This window comes from Equus przewalskii, chromosome 9 (genome assembly GCF_037783145.1).
Source record: "Equus przewalskii isolate Varuska chromosome 9, EquPr2, whole genome shotgun sequence".
NCBI lineage: Eukaryota > Metazoa > Chordata > Mammalia > Perissodactyla > Equidae > Equus > Equus przewalskii.
The window spans coordinates 22,167,252-22,186,270 of NC_091839.1; the positions used below are offsets into that span (position 1 = coordinate 22,167,252).

Below are 19,019 nucleotides of genomic sequence, written 5' to 3' on the forward strand. Positions count from 1 at the left end.
TTAGTTCTATGTCAAATCATAGTGATGAGATTGGGCATCCTTGCCTTCTTCCTCATTATACGAGAAGAGCTTTCAGTCTTCCACTAATCAGTATGATGTTAACTCTCAGCTTTTCATATGTGAAATTCATTATATTCAGGTATTCTCCTTTGATTCGTCATTTGAGTGTTTTTATCATAAAACTGTGTTGAATACTGTCATTTTCTTTTTCTACATCTTTTGATATTAACAGCAGTGTTGACCTTCATTCTGTTAATGTGATCTTCCTTGTTTTGATTTCTGTATGTTGAAACTCCCTTGAGAGCCAGGAAGACGTGGTACTTGCATATGGTGTGTGGTAATATTAATGTGTTTCTATTTCAGTTTGCTGGTGTTTTTTGAGGATTTGTGCATCAATGTTCATCACAGATATTGGCTTGCATTGTTATTTGTAGTGTCTGTGTTTGGCTCTGATATCAGGAAATGCTAGCCTCATAAAAAGTGTTTTGTTAATTTCTCTCCTCTTCACTCTTTGAATATGTTTGTACAGAATTGGTGTTCATTTCTCTTTAAATGTTGCTAGAATTGTTTAGTGAATTGATGTGTTCCAGAGCACCTTTTTGTCAGAGGTACTTTTATTTTACTGTTTTAGTCAAGTTGTTAGTTTTATGTTTGTTGTGATTTTTTTATTCCTTCATTTAAGGTCTAAATACATTGTATCTTTCTAGAAATCCATGTTTTTCTAAGTGTCAAATTTTTTCTGTGTATAAGTATTCATTGTAGGCTCCTAATTACTTTCATTTCTATGGTATTGTACACGGTATCTCTGTTTTCACTGCTGATATTAGGTGGTGATTCTCCCATTTGGGCTTAATCCCATTATGGTTTGTCATGTTTGCATAAAATTATAAAGTATATTTGCTGAGTGGAGAAATTTCATAATTTTTATTTGATATATTTCAGCTGTGTCTTCTCATGACACCCATGGCTTGTTGTCAAAAGTTATTTCACATCAGAGAATCCATATGAGAGCAACGACTTGCAAATATAGTAAATGTGGCAAAGCTATTAATCAGTCTTCAAGACTTACTCAAAACCAGAGTTATCATGCTGAAGCAGAACCAAACACATGTAATCACTGTGGGAAAGCCTTTCATCAATCATCAACTCTAAAAAGACGTACGAAAATCCATACTGAAGAGAGACCATACAAATGTAAAGAATGTGGGAAAGCCTTCAACCGGTACTCAAACTTCACTATACATCAGAGAATTCATACTGGAGAGAAACCTTACAAATGTAAAGAATGTGGCCAAGCCTTCACCTGGTGCTCATCCCTTACTATACATCAGAGAATTCACACTGGAGAGAAGCCTTACAAATGTAAAGTATGTGGCAAAGCCTTCAACCAGTACTCAAACCTTACTAAACATCAGAGAATTCATACTGGAGAGAAACCTTACAAATGTAAAGAATGTGGCAAAGCCTTCACCTGGTACACATCCCTTACTATACATCAGAGAATTCACACTGGAGAGAAACCATACAAATGTAAAGAATGCAGCAAAGCCTTCAACCAGTACTCATATCTTACTATACATCAGAGAATTCATACTGGAGAGAAACCTTACAAATGTAAAGAATGTGGCAAAGCCTTTAACAACTGCTCAAATCTTACTCAACATTGGAGAGTTCATACTGGAGGGAAACCTTACAAATGTAAAGAATGCGGCAAAGCCTTCAAGCAGTACTCATGCCTTACTCGACATCAGAGAATTCATACTGGAGAGAAACCATACAAATGTATAGAATGTGGCAAGGCTTTTAACCAGTGTTCAAACCTCACACAACATCAGAGACTTCATACTGGAGAGAAACCCTACAAATGTATTACATGTGGAAAGACCTTTGTAAAAAATATACAGTTTAGAAACCATCAGAAAGTTCATACTGGGAAGTAAAATCTTGAATTATGTAAAAATTTGTGACAGTGTTTATTTGAAGACCTAAAACATTATCAGAATTCATAGTAAAAAGCAGTCAATAGTAGTTTCAGATAGTACTCTATATCACAATATTTATTCAGAATTATCCAAAGTTACAACATTTAGTTAATTAATTAGTATGTTTCAAATAATCAAGGGGATATATGTTTTGACATGTATGCCAATGATGTATGTATCTTTTCGTATTGACAATACTTGGGAATTTTTTAAAAGTCAAAGTTATTGCAGTTCAAATTTCATATCATTTCACACTATGTCTTTATTCCTAGTTTATTTGTGAAATGAAGTGATTGCTGTCTGCTGCCTCACTGATATGAGAGACCCTTGTATACTAGGTGGGATTCATCATATTTCCTTTCCATAGAAAATTAAGGACGCTGTAAGGTACAATGTATGAAGAAAACATAAATGGAGTTATTGCAGTTTCTGCTTTTGGTTGACTTATCACATTGATATCTCACCATTAGGTAGGTGTTCAGGACATCATTCTTTGTATGAAGATAAGACACAGGAACATTCTGAATTTTAAAGAGTTTTACCAATTGCTTTTTAAAGATACAAACACTGTGAGTTTATTGAAATCCCAATCTCTTTATCATAGCAATAGATCGAAGTGATAAATATTAGTCGACATGGTTGAAATAAAGAAATCTTTACAGATATCTGAGAGAACTACACTAACCTTTCCCTAAAAGGACATAAAGTTAATGTACATCTATGTTTCCTGCATAATTAGACACAGTATTGGAAATCATAAAAAGAAGCTGATTCTCAGATCCTTGTATTAGAAGAACAAGAACTCTTTTTCAATGCTTGTAATCTGTATTTTAACCAGGGATCATACAGTGGATTTTGAAATGCTTTATTAAGACTATGTGTGAACTTACTATATTTTAATAAATAAAAATGGTTTTTAATGTGTTAAAACTCATGTGAAATGAATGAGATCTTATCACACCACGATTAACCTCTCCCACTTTATTTAAGGGCATAGGCAAGAGATGATAACAATAACGTCTATGATACTGCAGTGAAACATTACTACTAATCATTTTTTCCTAGTTGCCCTAAAGTCAAATAATTTGAAATTATGTTTCCCACAATGTATGTCTTGTTCCTTTTCCTCCTTTTTGTAGCTATTGGGACATTTTAAAGGTTATAATAAAGATTCAGTGGAGAGTTTAGCTAAACTACTTCATGATATTGCTGCCTTGCCATTCATGTTGTGTAGCCAAGCAGCCTGGAGGTCCTTGAACTGACACCACCCACTTCTCCACCCAAAGATCATAATAAAGACATGAGCCCTAAACGCTGCTACTGTCTCTGTGTACATCCTGCCTTGGCCTCACCTTGTGAGCTCTTAAGGCCTATCATGTACTTCTTCCAGGACCTGTGAGTAATAACCTTTTCTGCTTCAATTTTTTTGACGTTGAACTACAATTCACCATCTATCCTTTAGGTCCTCTATTTAACAAATGCTTATTTAATAAAGTCTCACAGGTATAATTGGGGCCATACTTTTGGATTCTGAATCACTATAAAATTTGACCCTGTAAATTTCTTCACACATGTCCTTCGCGTATGGAACAGAAGTTGATTTTCATGATTCTGATAGATATTGAATGCAATAGGTAAATATATTAAGCTGAATATATATTTTAGGAGTAAGAGAGCAAAGGAGAGAGAAGTGTGTGTCTGTGTGTGTGTGTACACATAACTTCAAAAGAAAGGGAAATACTGGCTCAAAACAAGTAATTTCAAAATTGTTGGTGACTTACTAACAAACTAGAAAACTTTCAGATTGGCAATGGAAATCTATTTTGTCTACTCTACATTGAGTTAATTTCTCCTCAGCCTCATTTCTATTGGCTTGAGAATCTCCGCCTTCAAATCCTGTCTTTTTTTTACTTACCTGTTAATCATGTATGACTTACTACATGATTCATTTGTTCCAAAGTTTATGAACTATTGTTTAAATGACCTGCTCAGGGATTTTAATAATGGTTTTCCTTAAATTTAATGGTGATTAGAAATTGATTTGAAGATAAGAGTAATTCCACAGTTAGCATATTAAGTTGATCTTTTAAAAATTAATATATATACTATTTCTTGAGTGGAATAAAACACAACTCAACATTTGTTAATATTTTTTCACTTTTTATAAGGGACATCGACAAAGTTACTTTCTGTGATGTTTTCATCAGGTGAAAGCTTGGAGACTTCATAAGACGTGGAGTCATTTTAACATTTATGTGAAGTGACCAAACACACAGGACAGTGATGGGTGTCAATCTATAGTTAGAAAAATATTCCAATAGAAGTGTGGTTGTAGTGTCAGGTAAGAGACAGAAAATGGATAAGGGAAGTTGACTGAATTATGCATCTGAGGAAGACACCTGTTCCCTGGCTGCACAACTGCCTCTTTAAATTTAGGGGATATATCTACTTGTTTCATTTCCTAATTGTCCCCAGTTCTTCTGTTTCTCCTCATTGTAATTCCTGCTACATATGCATCTCAGCCATGGGATTTATGAGTTTTCCCCTCAAAATGGTTACACCTCTACTCTTCCAAGTTTAATGGAAATCGCCACCATCAACTTATTTCCCCACGTTAGAGACATGATATTTGCATCCTGAAGTCTCTTTCTTGTCAAAATGCCCAAGTAGCATCCATACCTATTAGAGAGAAAACTGCTTTTTACAGATTTCAAAATCCATGCAAGTCTTTCCCAGACAGTATATATTTGTTTCATCATCAATACTCACCTGACGTCTTTTGAAAATCGGCAGAAACATACTTCTGTGCTCTCTTTCACTTATTCCGGTTCTAATTGGACATTTCTAAATGAAAATATTTTAAGTCTGCCAATGTCACTTCATAACATCACACTTCAAAAGACTACCATCTCTCCAAAGATGAACTGTGAGGAACTCATATTTAGGCGTCCAAAAGCTCTACTCTCTGAATCCGCATTGACCCATCAGCTTAATCCCCCAGTGTTCATTAATCTGTGGGAAAATTCCTTTTTTCTTGAATGAACATTTCACACGGTGCTTTGTTTCATAGAGGTTTACCTACATTCCATGCTTAATTTATTTTGGGGTAAATGTTTTATTTCAGATTGATATTTATGCATTCAAAGACATTTCTGTAATCCTCATATTGTTTCAGGAACTCCTGCTTAATAATGACTAGATTCTGACGCTGCCGTATAAGCATTAATAAAGTTTTATTTACATAGATATTTCCATGATAATCACACAATAGTTCATTTACAATTGCATTATGATTTATTGCTTCTCTCAGAGCATAATCTCAGCCTGCCTTGTTTGCCACTGTCTTGGAAATGACTGTCTAATAGTTGTTTAGGACTCAGAAGGGGATGAATAAATGCATAACTGAACAATAGTCAAAGAGAATTTGCATATTTCTCATAAGATTATGTGATTATCTACTCCTTATCCAGGACAGGAAAGATGTGGATACTCTGCGATCACGGCTCATGAGAATGTAGGGGCTTACAGTTGGGAAACATGCAGTAACTGGTGCAATAAAGATCACCAGGTTCTGGCTGGGATTATCAGAAAGAGTCACATACAAGAAACAGATGGAAGAGAGAGTGTACAGAGACACAAAAGTGCTCACCAACACAAGGATGCTTTGGGTGGCTCTGGCTTCAGCAGAGGATCTAGGGGAGATTTGGTTCCTATGAATGTGTTGGACCTGCTGCTTGTGCCTGTACAGGATGAAAACCATGGAGCCACTGCTCCAGATCATGAGCCCCAAACAAAGAACATCAGGAAATAATGACAATCCTGTATTCAGTAAGACTGTAATTCTGCCATGAAATACTGAACAACATAATCCCAAATCTTTTTTCTTTGTGATGGTTTTGTTGCTCCAATTACCAGTCACACGCATAGTAAAAATTATATTTATCATCAATTGTAGGACCCAGCAGAGGAAAATAGAAGACCCAATGTACTTGGGAGCTTTCACTCTAAGCTCTGCCCACCTTGTGCTCAGGATGCCAATGGTGATGGCCTGGAAGACACTCAAAAGGCAGGTGGTGCCAATGGACACACCCCTGGCCACTCTGTGAATATAGAAAACAAGTTTGCATTCAATATCAGTGAGAAAATTTTTCCACCCAAACGGTATCATTGTATCTGAGATTCCTGTAGGGAGCAGGACCAAGATGTTGGCTACCAGCAGATGTTCAACGATCAAGTCTTTGCCCCTCAGCCTGCATCCCGTGAAGTGAAGGAAGAGATAACGGTAAAGAAGAGAGACATTCCCCAGGACTCCAACTATATTCTCTGATAAGAAGATCATATGTATTGCGAAATTTCTGGTAGCCATCCTGTCCGGTGTCTGTGAAAGATACTTGCCTTCTTAGCCAGAGTGTTCTGCATGGAAATATGAGGCATGTGCTACTTGTATCATATCAACTGAAATCCAATATTGTCCACTTACCATTAGTTCCCATGAAGAAATATTAACTTAATGTTGTTCTTTTACTAAGAGGTCTCCAAGGATTGAATGTATAACTTTTGAAAGAGCATGTATGATGACATAATCATGTCTATGAAGGCTATACACGTACTGGCTCACTTCTTCATTTTTCCCAAACCTACTATTTTCCAGGAACTACGATTATTTTCATTCTAAAGAGCAGCAGAACTTAGATACAGGGACATTAAGCATTTTGACTAAATTCACATGCTAGTTACAGGCAGGATGTGACTTAAACCTGGCTGGGCTGGTAACAAAGCAAGCACGTTTAATCGCTGTAATCTACTGACAAAGGAACTTAGTCTTTCTAATAGTCTGCATAGATATTTAGCTGTTTTCATAACTTGTCATTACATTTGAAGTTGGTGGTTAATTTACTATTTCATTGCAGTTGTAACAAGTTTCACTTATATGCAAAGATTTATTTCATTGGCCAATATCAATTGTGCATAAAGCTTTTGAGGTAGCAATTAAGTGTAGATGCTCTGATTGTAATACTAAGGACACCTGTCTCATGACCAAGCTAGATTTCATAAATACAAGATTGGCTCAATATTAGAATGGCAACACAAAGAGTCATTTGCTTTTGTGCCACGAACAAGACAGTACTACCTATCACATAAATGGTGAATATGATAGTGTGCCATAAATTATTTTATATGAATTACTAATGTCATAAACTTGTGTTGTATGGAAAAAAGTTACTAATTTCAGATCACATGAATTTATAAATATGTGAGTAAAGTAAAACTATTACCAAGGTAGTGAGATTTGTCTTATATTTTCAAGACAGTCACGCAAAAAGGAATCAGTCAAGTGTAAAATCTTTTACATTTTATTAAATTGGAATAATACATTTTTTAAAGTAATAGAAGAATATTTTTAAAACAGAGAAAATATCACAAGATACCTTTGAGCCTGGCTGTGGCTATCTGAAACTCCTCATTATACATTTATATTTTCCCTCAGTACTGATTCCGTTTCTTTGAGAGGGAAAACAGTCTCATTAAAATGAACAGACCACAGAGGTTTCACTAGGAAAAAATTACTGTCTCCATTAAGCACTTCATACACCCAGAGTCACAAAAAACATTTCTACCCCAACAATTGCCATTTGGATACACCACTCCCGAACAGGACTACACGATTCCTGTAGATTCATCCTATTCTTTCTTAGAAGCACAGAGGTGTTGTGGGCACACCTGCAGTAATCCTAAAAATGTCATCTATGATTCCTGTAAATTAGGCTGAAGAGCAGACTGATTTCAGAACAACAGTACTTAATACATTAAAAAGTCGGGTTTCACTATCACTTGTATTAAACAGCAAGAGTCAAGGTCATAGTTGATTACCCTACAATACATTAGGAGCCAGCAGTGTTTGGTGTAGGATCCTACTACCTCAGTCAATGCCTGAGAATTATTCCTCCTTCCTGTCTGGCTTTGGCACTAGACCAGATTCAAAGCCTGAAGAATCCTTTCATTCTGCCACAATCACTTACCCAGGCTCCTCATATCCCACCTTCTTTGCACACTCTTCTTCTCAGATTGAAATAGAAAACCTCACCAGACATCTTCGAGGATACTGGATATAGTGTACTGATCATGGCAGCCAGTGCCTGGATTAGAGGGAGGCAGCCAGACCACTAGATATGGGTTTGTGATTCTCTGACCTCACTCCCAATTACAACAGCAATTATCTTTTCCACTGCAACCACCATGGGAGGACAGGCTTGGGGAACTGAGGATATTTGTCAAAAACTTTTTCCAAGTTGTTAAGTACAAAAAGCAATTACAACCTACTACTTATTTCCAGAGAGACAATTGCAGTGTTTTGAAAGGCACTTGATCCATGGAGGCAGACAGGGCTGCACGTGGAGGCCCCAGGAAATACTGAGTTGACACGCGAGGGACTGGCAATGAAGCTCATGGGTCTTGCTGAGTTCTCTGCTCCCCTCAGAAGTTTTTCTATGCAAAGTGTGTTCTTTCCTAAACTTCAGACTACTTATTGTCAGCATCGTTTAAATTCTGAGCAGGCAAGTAGAACCAAAGCACCTTAGAAGGATTTTCAAAGCCCTACGAGTCAAAGGAAGAACATGATGGAAAACTTACTGGATTTATTTGCACAACTCAATGCCAATTAATGTGGAAGTCTGAGTGATCAACTTTTTAGTAAAATAAGTTAATATTGACCCTCTGCCCAGTGGTTATAGAAAGTCTAAGTTCAACAATATCCATAGAAATTTATGTGTGTATCCCAAAGGAAAGCACCAGGATCGGAAGGTTTAACAGATTCTACAGTTCATATAACTTTCACATAAGTCAATGCTACTTTCTCAACCCCAGGGCATTAAATGGTTACCACCAGCCTTTACACTTCATTTTTGCTGAAATTTCCACAAAATTTATTCCTTTTGTAAATAAAGAAGTCACATAAAATATGAGTTACAATTAATCCTTTTTTAAAAATACAAATCTGTACTTCATCTGGGATTCCCATTGATGGGATTCAGGGCAGGCCACCCCAACATGCGCCACTCCGGCGCACGGATTATTTTGAGCTGAAGACAATAAAGGCTCAGACTCAGCAAGAAGTTTGACCTTTCCCCCCTAACTGCCTAGAAGAAATTTAAAATAAAGGCCTGTCATCAGGACAGGTCATCACCATAGATAACTTTGGGTTCTGGTAGACTGGGGGGATCCTTGCTAATCCCACTCTTGTCAAAGTTCTACTTACCAAACAGTTGCTTTTCCTTTCCTACACTACACAAACCCTCCCAACTTTCAAGTCAGAGATTAGAGCCATATGTTCAAAATCCCCTGCAACTACTACCTCTACACACACACACACAAACACAAATATATATTCCCTTAATCTTCCCCTACTGTCAGAGTAACTTCGATTGCTGTCGTCTGATAAGCAAAGAGGGATAAGCATGAAATGGCGGCTTGGGTCATATGAGTACATTTCTGAGGATCATGGCAGCGGAATCCCTACCCTGTGATATGTGGGCATTTTTCAGTAGCATTGAGGACCAGATGCTTTGGGGACACAGAGATTCTTGTACTTTCTGGAACCTAGAGCAGTGACACTGAGGATGGAGAAAATGTTTGATAAGGCCACTTGAGAACATAGTTTTAAAAATACTGATGCTCAACTAGCTGTGGGAGATGAAGAAATTTGGGTAAAGCTGTTTAGACAGAATGGGGGAGTCATGCCCTGGGGGCATAAACAATCCAAATATCCCAGGAGCTAAATGCAAAGAAAAAGAAAACCTCCTAAGACAGTTGAAATGCACATGACAGTGACCTCTTTCTGTTTCCAATTTTATCCCACTAGCAAAACTGGTGATATTTCTCTCGCTCATTTAAATGGGGTTGGGAAATGTGGAGCTGCCCTGGGTGAGTCAGGAGCAGCGTATATTTCTGCCTCAAATCCAGTCCATCCAGTATGAAGAAGAGAAATCCACACATTCTTTCTGGGTCCATGCAGTCTTTCCAGTAGCCTGTGAGGAGTGAAGGAAGGATTTCGTCAGTTGTGGAACTTAGTACAATGGAGTCAGGTAGCAGGTTAGGCTGACACATTCAACACAGGCAGGACTGAAAGTATACTCCAGTTCTAATAAATCCCAGTCTGTATCTGTTAGTTTGTGTTTAACTAAGAAACTATAGACCTGTATTTATGAAAAAGAAGTGTCTCCTTTTGTTCTTACACTCATGGTAAGTGGGGCAAAACCCAGGACTCTAAACGCAGCACAGTGATTCTCTCACCAGGGACCCCTGTTTCTTTTTTCTCATTTCAAAATATATTTCAAAATTAGGATAATCAAAACAGTGTGGTATTGGCATTAACAAAAAGTTCAAGACCAATGGTACAGACGAGAGGGCCCAGAAAGAAGCCCATGCATTTATGGCTAAATGATGATTGACGAGGTTGCTAAAAATACATAATTGGGAAAGGCTAGTCCTTTTAATATGTGGTGTTGGGAAAGTGGAATATCCATGTGAAGAAGAAGAAAATTTGACACTTATCTCACACCATATACAAAAATCCACTCAAAATGGATTAAATACTTACACCTGAAACTCCAAAACTCCTATAAGAAAACATAGGGGGAAAGATTTGTGATCTTGATATTGGAAATGATTTCATTGATATGACACCAAAATGATACAAGCAACGAAAATGAAAATAGACAAATGGAACTGCAAAAGGTGAAGTTTCTGAACAGCAAGGAAACAGTCAACGTAATGAAAAGGCAAAGTGTAGAATAGAAAAAATATTTGCAAACCATATATTGTATATGAGGGTACTATCCAAAGCACACAAGGATCTCATGACAACTCAGCTGCAAAAAACAAATAACTAAAAAAATTGGCAACATAATCGATTAGATATTTCTCCAAGGATGTCATTCAAATTTCCGGCTGGTTTATGAGAATGTGCTCAACATCACTCATCATCAAGGAAATGCCAGTCAAAACCATAACAAAATACCACCTCACACCTATCAGCATGGCTATTATAAAAAACACAAACGATGGCACATGCTGGTGAGGATGTGGAGGAAAGGGAAGGCGGGTACACAGTTGGTGAAAACGTCAATTGTTGCAGCCACTATGGAAAACACTATCAAGTCTCCTAAAACGGAACTACAGTATGACCCAGCAATCAATCTCACTTCTCAGTATAGAACCAAAGGAATTGAAATTAGAATCCCAAAGAGCTATCTGTACTCGCAGATTTATTGCAGCATTACTAACAAGAATCAAGATATGGAAGCATTTTAAATGGCAATTTACAGGGGAATGGAGACAGAAAATGTGTGAGAGGTATTCTCACACATGTATACTTCCTCTGTATATATATTTCCAATAGAATGTTATTCAGTCAAAAAAGATAAGGAAATTCTGTCATTTGCCACAACATGAATGAACCTCAAGGACATTGTGTTAAGTGAAATAAGCCAAACACATAACACAAATACTAAATGGTACTACTTATGTGACGAATCTATCATAATCAAATTCATAGAAGCAGAAAGTGGAATGGTGGTTGCCAGAGTCTGGAAGGAGGGCCAACCACAGACGTATCGGCCAAAAGGTACAAAGTTTCAATTGCACAAGATATGGAAGTCCCACGTATCTACACATCTGTGTGGTACCAACACTGTACAACATAGTGCTTATAGTTAAAAACACTGTATTTCATACTTACAATTTTACTAAGAGGGTAGATCTTATATTAAGTGTCTTTATCACCAAAAATATAATAATAATAAATAAGAGTGGAGAAGGAAACTTTTGGAGGTGATGGATAGGTTAATGGCTTAATTTGGTAGCAATGGTGACGATTTTGTAAGTGCATATGTATCTCTACACTCATCAAGATGTATACATTAAATATGTACAACATTGTGTACATCAAAAATGAAATCAAGTTGAATCAGGACTCTGAATAAAAGGAGAACGAGTCATAAGGAAACTGGGCTATGGATGCGGAGGAGGCACAGAAACCAAGGGGCAGCTGGGGACAAATGGTACCAAAAAGACCTCGGATTCACCAATTAGGTGCAGGGAGTTTTGGAACAGAGAGGGTCTCTATGCCACCAACTATGATTAGACTTCGCAAAGCTAAAAGTTAACAATCTGTAGCTTTGCTGTGTTATGATTTAGATTAATTTTTATTAGAAGGTGTGTTCCTTATTTCATCCAAGTTTAGAGGTGCTGCGCCTACAGGAGCATTTTTCAATAGCAGCGTCAATGAGGGCTCTGACTCATGGACCAAATTCCTAACAGGTGGTCACCACCCAGCTGGAGGACTATTCTAATTTTCACCACAATGAGTATTCATAAACGTGTGGGGAAAAACTCAGAGGAAAGTTTACGGAGTTTCTGGACGAGAATGTGTGAGGCGCTGTGACTTGCAGTGTGGTATAACGGAGGGAAGATGGCGGCTCCTTTACCTCAAGTCAGGGAGGCGAGAGTGTAAGGATTCGGGAGGAGAGTTGGATACGCATCCTCTGCACTTTGAAGGGATGTGTATATATACATGCATCTTTGGAGAGAGATTACTCCGTAATGCAATAAACACGTCATGAAAGCCTTTATTTTTGAATCAAGGTTTTCATTTTAAAATGTAAATGTTTAAGATATTTTGAGAATTATATTTTTGCAATAATTCTTTAGATTCAAATTTTAATTTCCCTCTCAATGATATCACAGAGTTCCAAGAAATCTTTTTACAACAGAGAGAGAGAATATTACCCACCCTTGAATAAGAGACCATCTGAAGCAGATCCTGGCTGCAGAGTTTGGGGAAGTAACTGCAGCCCCAGGATTGACCAGGACAGGAAATGTGTGAGTCTTCCAAGTCACAGGGAAAATCCTACTGAAGAGAGGACTCACATATTTTGGTTTTAGGTCACGGGCAAATTGCCCACCTGGAGGGTTGATTTGACAGCAGTTTTTCTCTTTTCTCTCAGAAGCTCTGCCTGATGTCTTCTGTGAGCTCTGCAACTCATTGTCCTCCTGTCAGCTGCTGTACTGTGGACACAGGGTCAGGTATTTCCAGACTCCCCAGAATAATGGCCTTTGGGCCGGTTCAGGCACGGGAAGGCACCAGCAGAGACCAAGGATGTTCCTTCCCCTCCCAGACTGGAGGGAAGGGACCTGTCACTCAGCGTAAGGCCTTAGATAGTCATCCATATTGTCTGAACCTCTCAATAGCTTGTTTCTTCTCACTGCTGACTGGGATTCCATGGTGTGGATTTCCCACTGTTTGTTTACCTGTCCAGCAATCCTTAGACATTTAGGTATTTTCAAGCTTTGAAGATGACCCTATGTCACAATAAACACTCCATATATCCTTCTTGGGTGATATAAATTTCTTAGTTTAAATTTGAACTGTTTATTATATTCAGAAAATTACATTTTGAAGTAATTTACTCTTTAGATTGAAATGTAAATTTCCATTTCAAAGGAGTCCACAGCGTTTTTCAAATCTTTTTACAAAGTACTAAGAACATTTCAGGACAACTAGTATATCACCAAACTCGAAAATTCCCTCTTGATAAAAAGTTGAGGTTTTGAACATCTCCCAAGAGCGGAGAAGAGCGGCTGTAAGAGCTAGTCCCACTGCAACTTCCCGGAAGATCCTACTCACAGTGGGTGGGAACGAGAATTTGAACATATCTTTTTGAGGACATGATTCAGATTAAAACAGTTGTGAAGTGCAGTTTATATGTGGGATTCAAGAGGGATGTACTATTAGACAATCCATTGGTAGAATTCATCACATTTATAGATACAAAACAAAAAATCAGGAGATCACGTTCATAGATATGAAAGCAGCTATTGGCAGAACTCACCATCGGTTTATTAAAACCCTCAAAATTAGGGACGGAAGGATCTTTCCTAACTTGACAAAACAAGTCTTCATCTTGATCATGAGGCTGAAGTAGGAAGATTCACACTGAGGACAGGAATAAAACTAAAACAGACACGAACACTTATATTATTTAGAATTGCATTGAAGGCACAGCCAAAGAAATTTAAAGTGGCAGAAGATTTGAAACAAAGAAGTAAAATCTGTTAGGGGAAAAGTATTACACATCTGGAAACACAAAGGGATTGAAAGAAAAACACTACAAAAATAATTCATTAAACGAATAGAATAGTTCATTGATATACAGAAAGCAGATTACGTATAGACAAAGAATCATAATTTCACAAATGCATACGATGATGCAGTTACAAAAGGATAAAATAAAATAAGCTATCAAGGAAAAATCTAACAAAAGATGTAAGGTATCTCTAAGAAAAAGGATGGAAGAAATTCCTGAAATATATTCAAGTAGACATGAACAAGGGAAAATCACATCATGTTCTTGCATAGGAAAACTCAGTATATACTAAAACCAATTGTCCTTAATCTAAACTATAGACTGAATTTGGCCTCAGTGCAGATACCATCAGTTAGTTACTGTAACTAGGTATATGACTGTAAAATCTTACAGATGAAAATAAAAATAAGGATAGTGAAAAAATTCTGGAAAAAAAAAAGGTGAGGGTGGATAGTTCTATGACATGTCTTGTTTCATGAATAGACTTATAAAGCAGGGGAGATAAATATTCATAAAGATACCAAGGTGCATAAGGAGCTAATAAGAAATGAAACTAGAATGTGATTAACATCTTTAATACTTGTATTTATGAACGTGATATTCCTATCAGAAAGATTAAAAAATTTATTCTTCACATTCTATGCCAAGATAAAGTTCCAATGAAAGATAAATACATTTGGTAAAAAAAAAAAAACAAAAAAAAAAACACCTCACATCTTCTGATAAGGTTAATTCTGACAGGTTTTACCAGATTTAGTGTTTCTAAGGATGGGCACACCCCCAGGGTTCCCTACCCTGACATTTTCAGTGATATCGCTCCTCCTGAGCCCCAATTAGAATGTGAATAAAAAATCTGTCTGCTTCTTTCTTTAAGAAACTAAAAATAAAGATGCCTATCTACACAGGATGCCCAAATTATTCCGTCAGTGGACATAAGTGAGGAAAGGCACTGAATTTCAGACCCACAGAAGCATCATGTTCAGCCAGATAGGAAACGTCTCCCTGAGGCCAGAGCTTCATCATTCACAGGTGATCAAAGGCTTTCACAGGCTCTGCATTTCTCTTCAAACCACACCTTCCACACGGGCTTAGACCTGAGAATATGACACCAAATGACAGATGAACATGTCACAATTCACTGATTTCTGGCAGATCTGTGCTCTGTCAATGATCCTGTAGAGGCACAGAAACACTAGGATTTGTCCTCAAGCCATTTACCCTGTGCAGATACACTTCTAGGTTTGGACAGAAGCTTTGATCTTCACTGGGACCCTTGCTCTGTCGAACCAGCTTCTCTAGAAGTAGGACGTTCTCATCTCTCTTGAGAGTCTCCATCTCAAGGTAACTCCCCGTGCCAATATTACTGATTTAGTAAAGTTGAAAGAGGAATAAGTAAGAGGAATGCTATGCTGTGGGCGAGACATAGGATTCCTTCACCTGATTAATATCTCTAATTTATCCAAATATTGATAAATAGAGATTTGTTTCTCAAAGGTCAAAAAAGAGAAGCAACCCCAGAACAAACAGGATGTAGAAAATAGAATTAATTCTGCATGGGATTGAGCATAAGCTCAGCCATATGGTATTAACTCTACTCACAAAAAAACTTTCATCTGTGGAAGTACAATGTAAGCTCAGACAGCTGGACACTAAGAGCATGTGTTCATAACTAGAATCCCATGCTTGCATCACAGAGCAGTGGAACAGACCCAAAGAATCCTTAAGGGTAAAGTAGGGGACCAAAAGGGGAAGATGAAGCCACAGTCTGCCCTAACCTCTGGTCTAACTGATGCTACTCTCATCTTGACCCAATATGGTCTTCCCTCTCTTCTCTGGGCCTCCCTACTTCCCACCTCCATCATTTCACTATATCTCACCTACATTTTATAACAACTCAAGTTTTTCCCTTTATGTGAATCCATACCTAGCCCAAATATCAACTGTGCCTATCAGAACTCCTCAAAAATTTCATGCCTGACTCCACTGAATCCATGACTTTGAAAGTCTAAGGTTCTCCTAATTCCCATTTTTGGAATTTTTATAATTTCTATGTATTTATAGTCTCAGGGTCTCAACTATCTTCAATTTAGTCTTCTTGGCAAAATCAGTCAACAGAAACATAGAATCAAGTCTCCCCTGTGTCAATTTAAAAATCAAATTCATCTGTTATTTTATCATCAAAAAATTTTATTGTGGAATAGCCAAAATAATTGCAATTTGGGATGTGCATGCCATGGCAAACCAGAGGCAAATACGGCAAAATAAGGAGGAAAGTTACTTTTAGAAAGAAAAGGGGATCTGTTCTAAAAAAAAATATCCATTTGGGGAAGTAAGAGTTTGGGGCTACAAAGGCTTCTCAATGGCTGAACTACAGCATTTCAAATTGGCTGGGTGATTACTAGGTGAGAGAAAAATCTTCCTTCAGAAGTAAGGTAGTTTTACTTCCTGTCCAAGATACAAGCATCCATCTCATCCTTTTTGCTGTAACTGATGAAGTGTGATAGTGTGTCAGAGCTCCCTCTACAGGCTTCCCAAGTCTAATTTAATTAAGGTTTCTTTATTAATTTCCACATTGTCTACCTTTTTTTTCATTTTGTTATTTTTTATTATTATGTTTGTAATTGCAGTAACATTGGATTATAACAATATATAGCTTTCAGATATACATCGTGATATATTTTGAATTCTGTGTAGATTACATCATGTTCACCACCCAAAAACTAATTATAGTCCAGCTCCTCACATGTGAGCTTAATCACCCCTTTTGCCCTCCCCCCTCTTTCCTTCCCCTATAGTAACCACCAATCCAATCTCTGTTGCATCCAACACAGGAGCAACAAAGTATATAAGTATATAAAGCAACTATTAACAGACCTAAAGAGAGACAATGACAGCAGCATAATAATAGTTGGGGACCTTAACACCCCACTTACATCAATGGATAGATCATCCAGACAGAAAGTCAACAAGGAAACAGTGGCCTTAAATGAAACACTACACCAAACGGACTTAATAGATATATATAGACCACTCCATCCAAAAACAGGTAAATACACATTCTTCTCAAGTGCACATGGACCATTCTCAAAGATAGACCACATTTTGGGAAACAAACCAAGCCTTAATAAATTTAAGAAGATTGAAATCATATCAAGGATATTTTCTGACCACAATACTACAAAACTAGAAATCAACTACAAGAAAAAAGCTGGGAATGTCACAAATCATGGAGACTAAGCAACACGCTACTGTGCAACTATTTGATCAATGAAGAAATCAAAGGAGATATCAAAAAATATTTAGAGACAAATGAAAATACAACATATCAAACTTATGGGATGCAGCAAAAGTGGTACTAAGAGGGAAATTTATAGCAATACAGGCCTACCTCAACAAAGAAAAGAATCTCAAATAAACAGGCTTACCCTATACCTGAAACAACTAGAAAATGAAGAACAAACAAAGCTCAAATTCAGTAGAAGGGAGGAGATAATAAAAATTAGAGTGGAAATAAATGAAATAGAGACTAAGAAACAACAGAAAAGATCAATGAAACTAAGAGCTGTTTCTCTGAGAAGGTAAAATTGACAAAACCCTCAGCCAGACTCACTAAGAAAAAAAGAGAGAAGACTCAAATAAATAAAATCAGAAATGAAAGAGGAGAAATTACAATGGGCATCACAGAAATACAATGGATTATAAGAGAATACCATGAAAAGCTATATGCCAACAAACTAGATAACCCAGAAGAAATCGATAAATTCTTAGAATCATACAACCTCCCAAAACAGAATGAATAAAAAATAGACAATTTAAATAGACCAATCACAAGTTCTCAAAACTTGTCTCTTTGGGAGAAAGGGAGGATACTGCAACTGACCTGGAACCTGAGATTCATCCTGAAAATCAGCCACTTCCTCCTCTTCCTACCCCTTCTTTGGGATTCCTACTCAAATGAGATGATTTTGATAAGTCACTCCTGAGTTTTCAGAATACACCCTTTTCATGGCATCAACATACTCTCTCTTCTGCTCCTACCACAGTACGGGCTGGAAGACTTTAAATTCCTAGTTCACTGTTCTGTGTGATCCTCTGCTACAAGAGTGGTTCACAGACAGCGGGCTTCTACATGGAGGCCAAAATGTACGTTTCTCCTCCTCTGTGTCAGGTGTCCTCCCAGTCATGCCCCAAAATTCTGCTACAGCAATGGGGATTTGGGCTAGATTCACCCATCCCTGAAAAAGCAAACACAGGGGGACCTGTTCCATCCCTAGGGACCACAGCCTGGACTCAGATCTTAGAAATGTGTCCAGGAATAAAGTGGGAAGAGGAACAGGCAAAGATCAGGCTATCCTGGGGATTAAGTTTAGGATTCCTTACCTGATGTATGTCTCTGATTCACCCAAATATTGATAGATTCATTTGTAGGGGGAAGAAAAACAAGAGGAACTCAGAACAAACAAGAAGTAGAAAATGGGATCAATGTTGTATGGAATCCACGTTAAGTTCAGCCATGGTGTGCCAAGCATCCTCAGAAAAAAAATAATAGTTCTTCATCTGAGGCACACTGTGGCCTCGGAAATCTTGGCACTGAGAATGCATTATCCTCACTGGAATTCCACGCCTGCATCACAGAGCAATGGAACAATCCTGAAGGATTCTTAAGGGTGAGGATGGAGACCAAAAGGAGAAAGGAACCCACAGTCTCTCTCCTACTAACTCCTTCCTGGCCCAACATGATTGCCCTGCTCTTCTCTGGGCCTCCCTACCTTCCGTCTCCATCCTCTCATCACATCTCACCTACGCTATGGAATGACACTCTAGTTCTTCCACTTATGTTCATCCACATGTGACCCAAATATCACCTGTGAATAGCTTCGCTCCTTAAAAATTT

At 37.6% G+C, this 19,019-nt stretch overlaps 2 protein-coding genes across 2 annotated transcripts in view; one reads left to right on the forward strand and one right to left on the reverse strand.

The window, feature by feature from the left end:
* Window positions 1-19,019, forward strand: part of ZNF845 (zinc finger protein 845) — a 132,156-nt gene that overhangs the window by 79,082 nt on the left and 34,055 nt on the right. Inside the window, 1 exon segment of the mRNA XM_070558353.1 lies at window positions 1,180-1,936. Within this exon segment, the coding sequence (XP_070414454.1) occupies window positions 1,180-1,936 (757 nt within the window).
* LOC103547896 (vomeronasal type-1 receptor 4-like) lies at window positions 5,434-6,348 on the reverse strand. Its single transcript, XM_008515391.1, has one exon. The coding sequence runs from the start codon at window positions 6,346-6,348 to the stop codon at window positions 5,434-5,436; it is 915 nt and encodes a 304-aa protein (XP_008513613.1).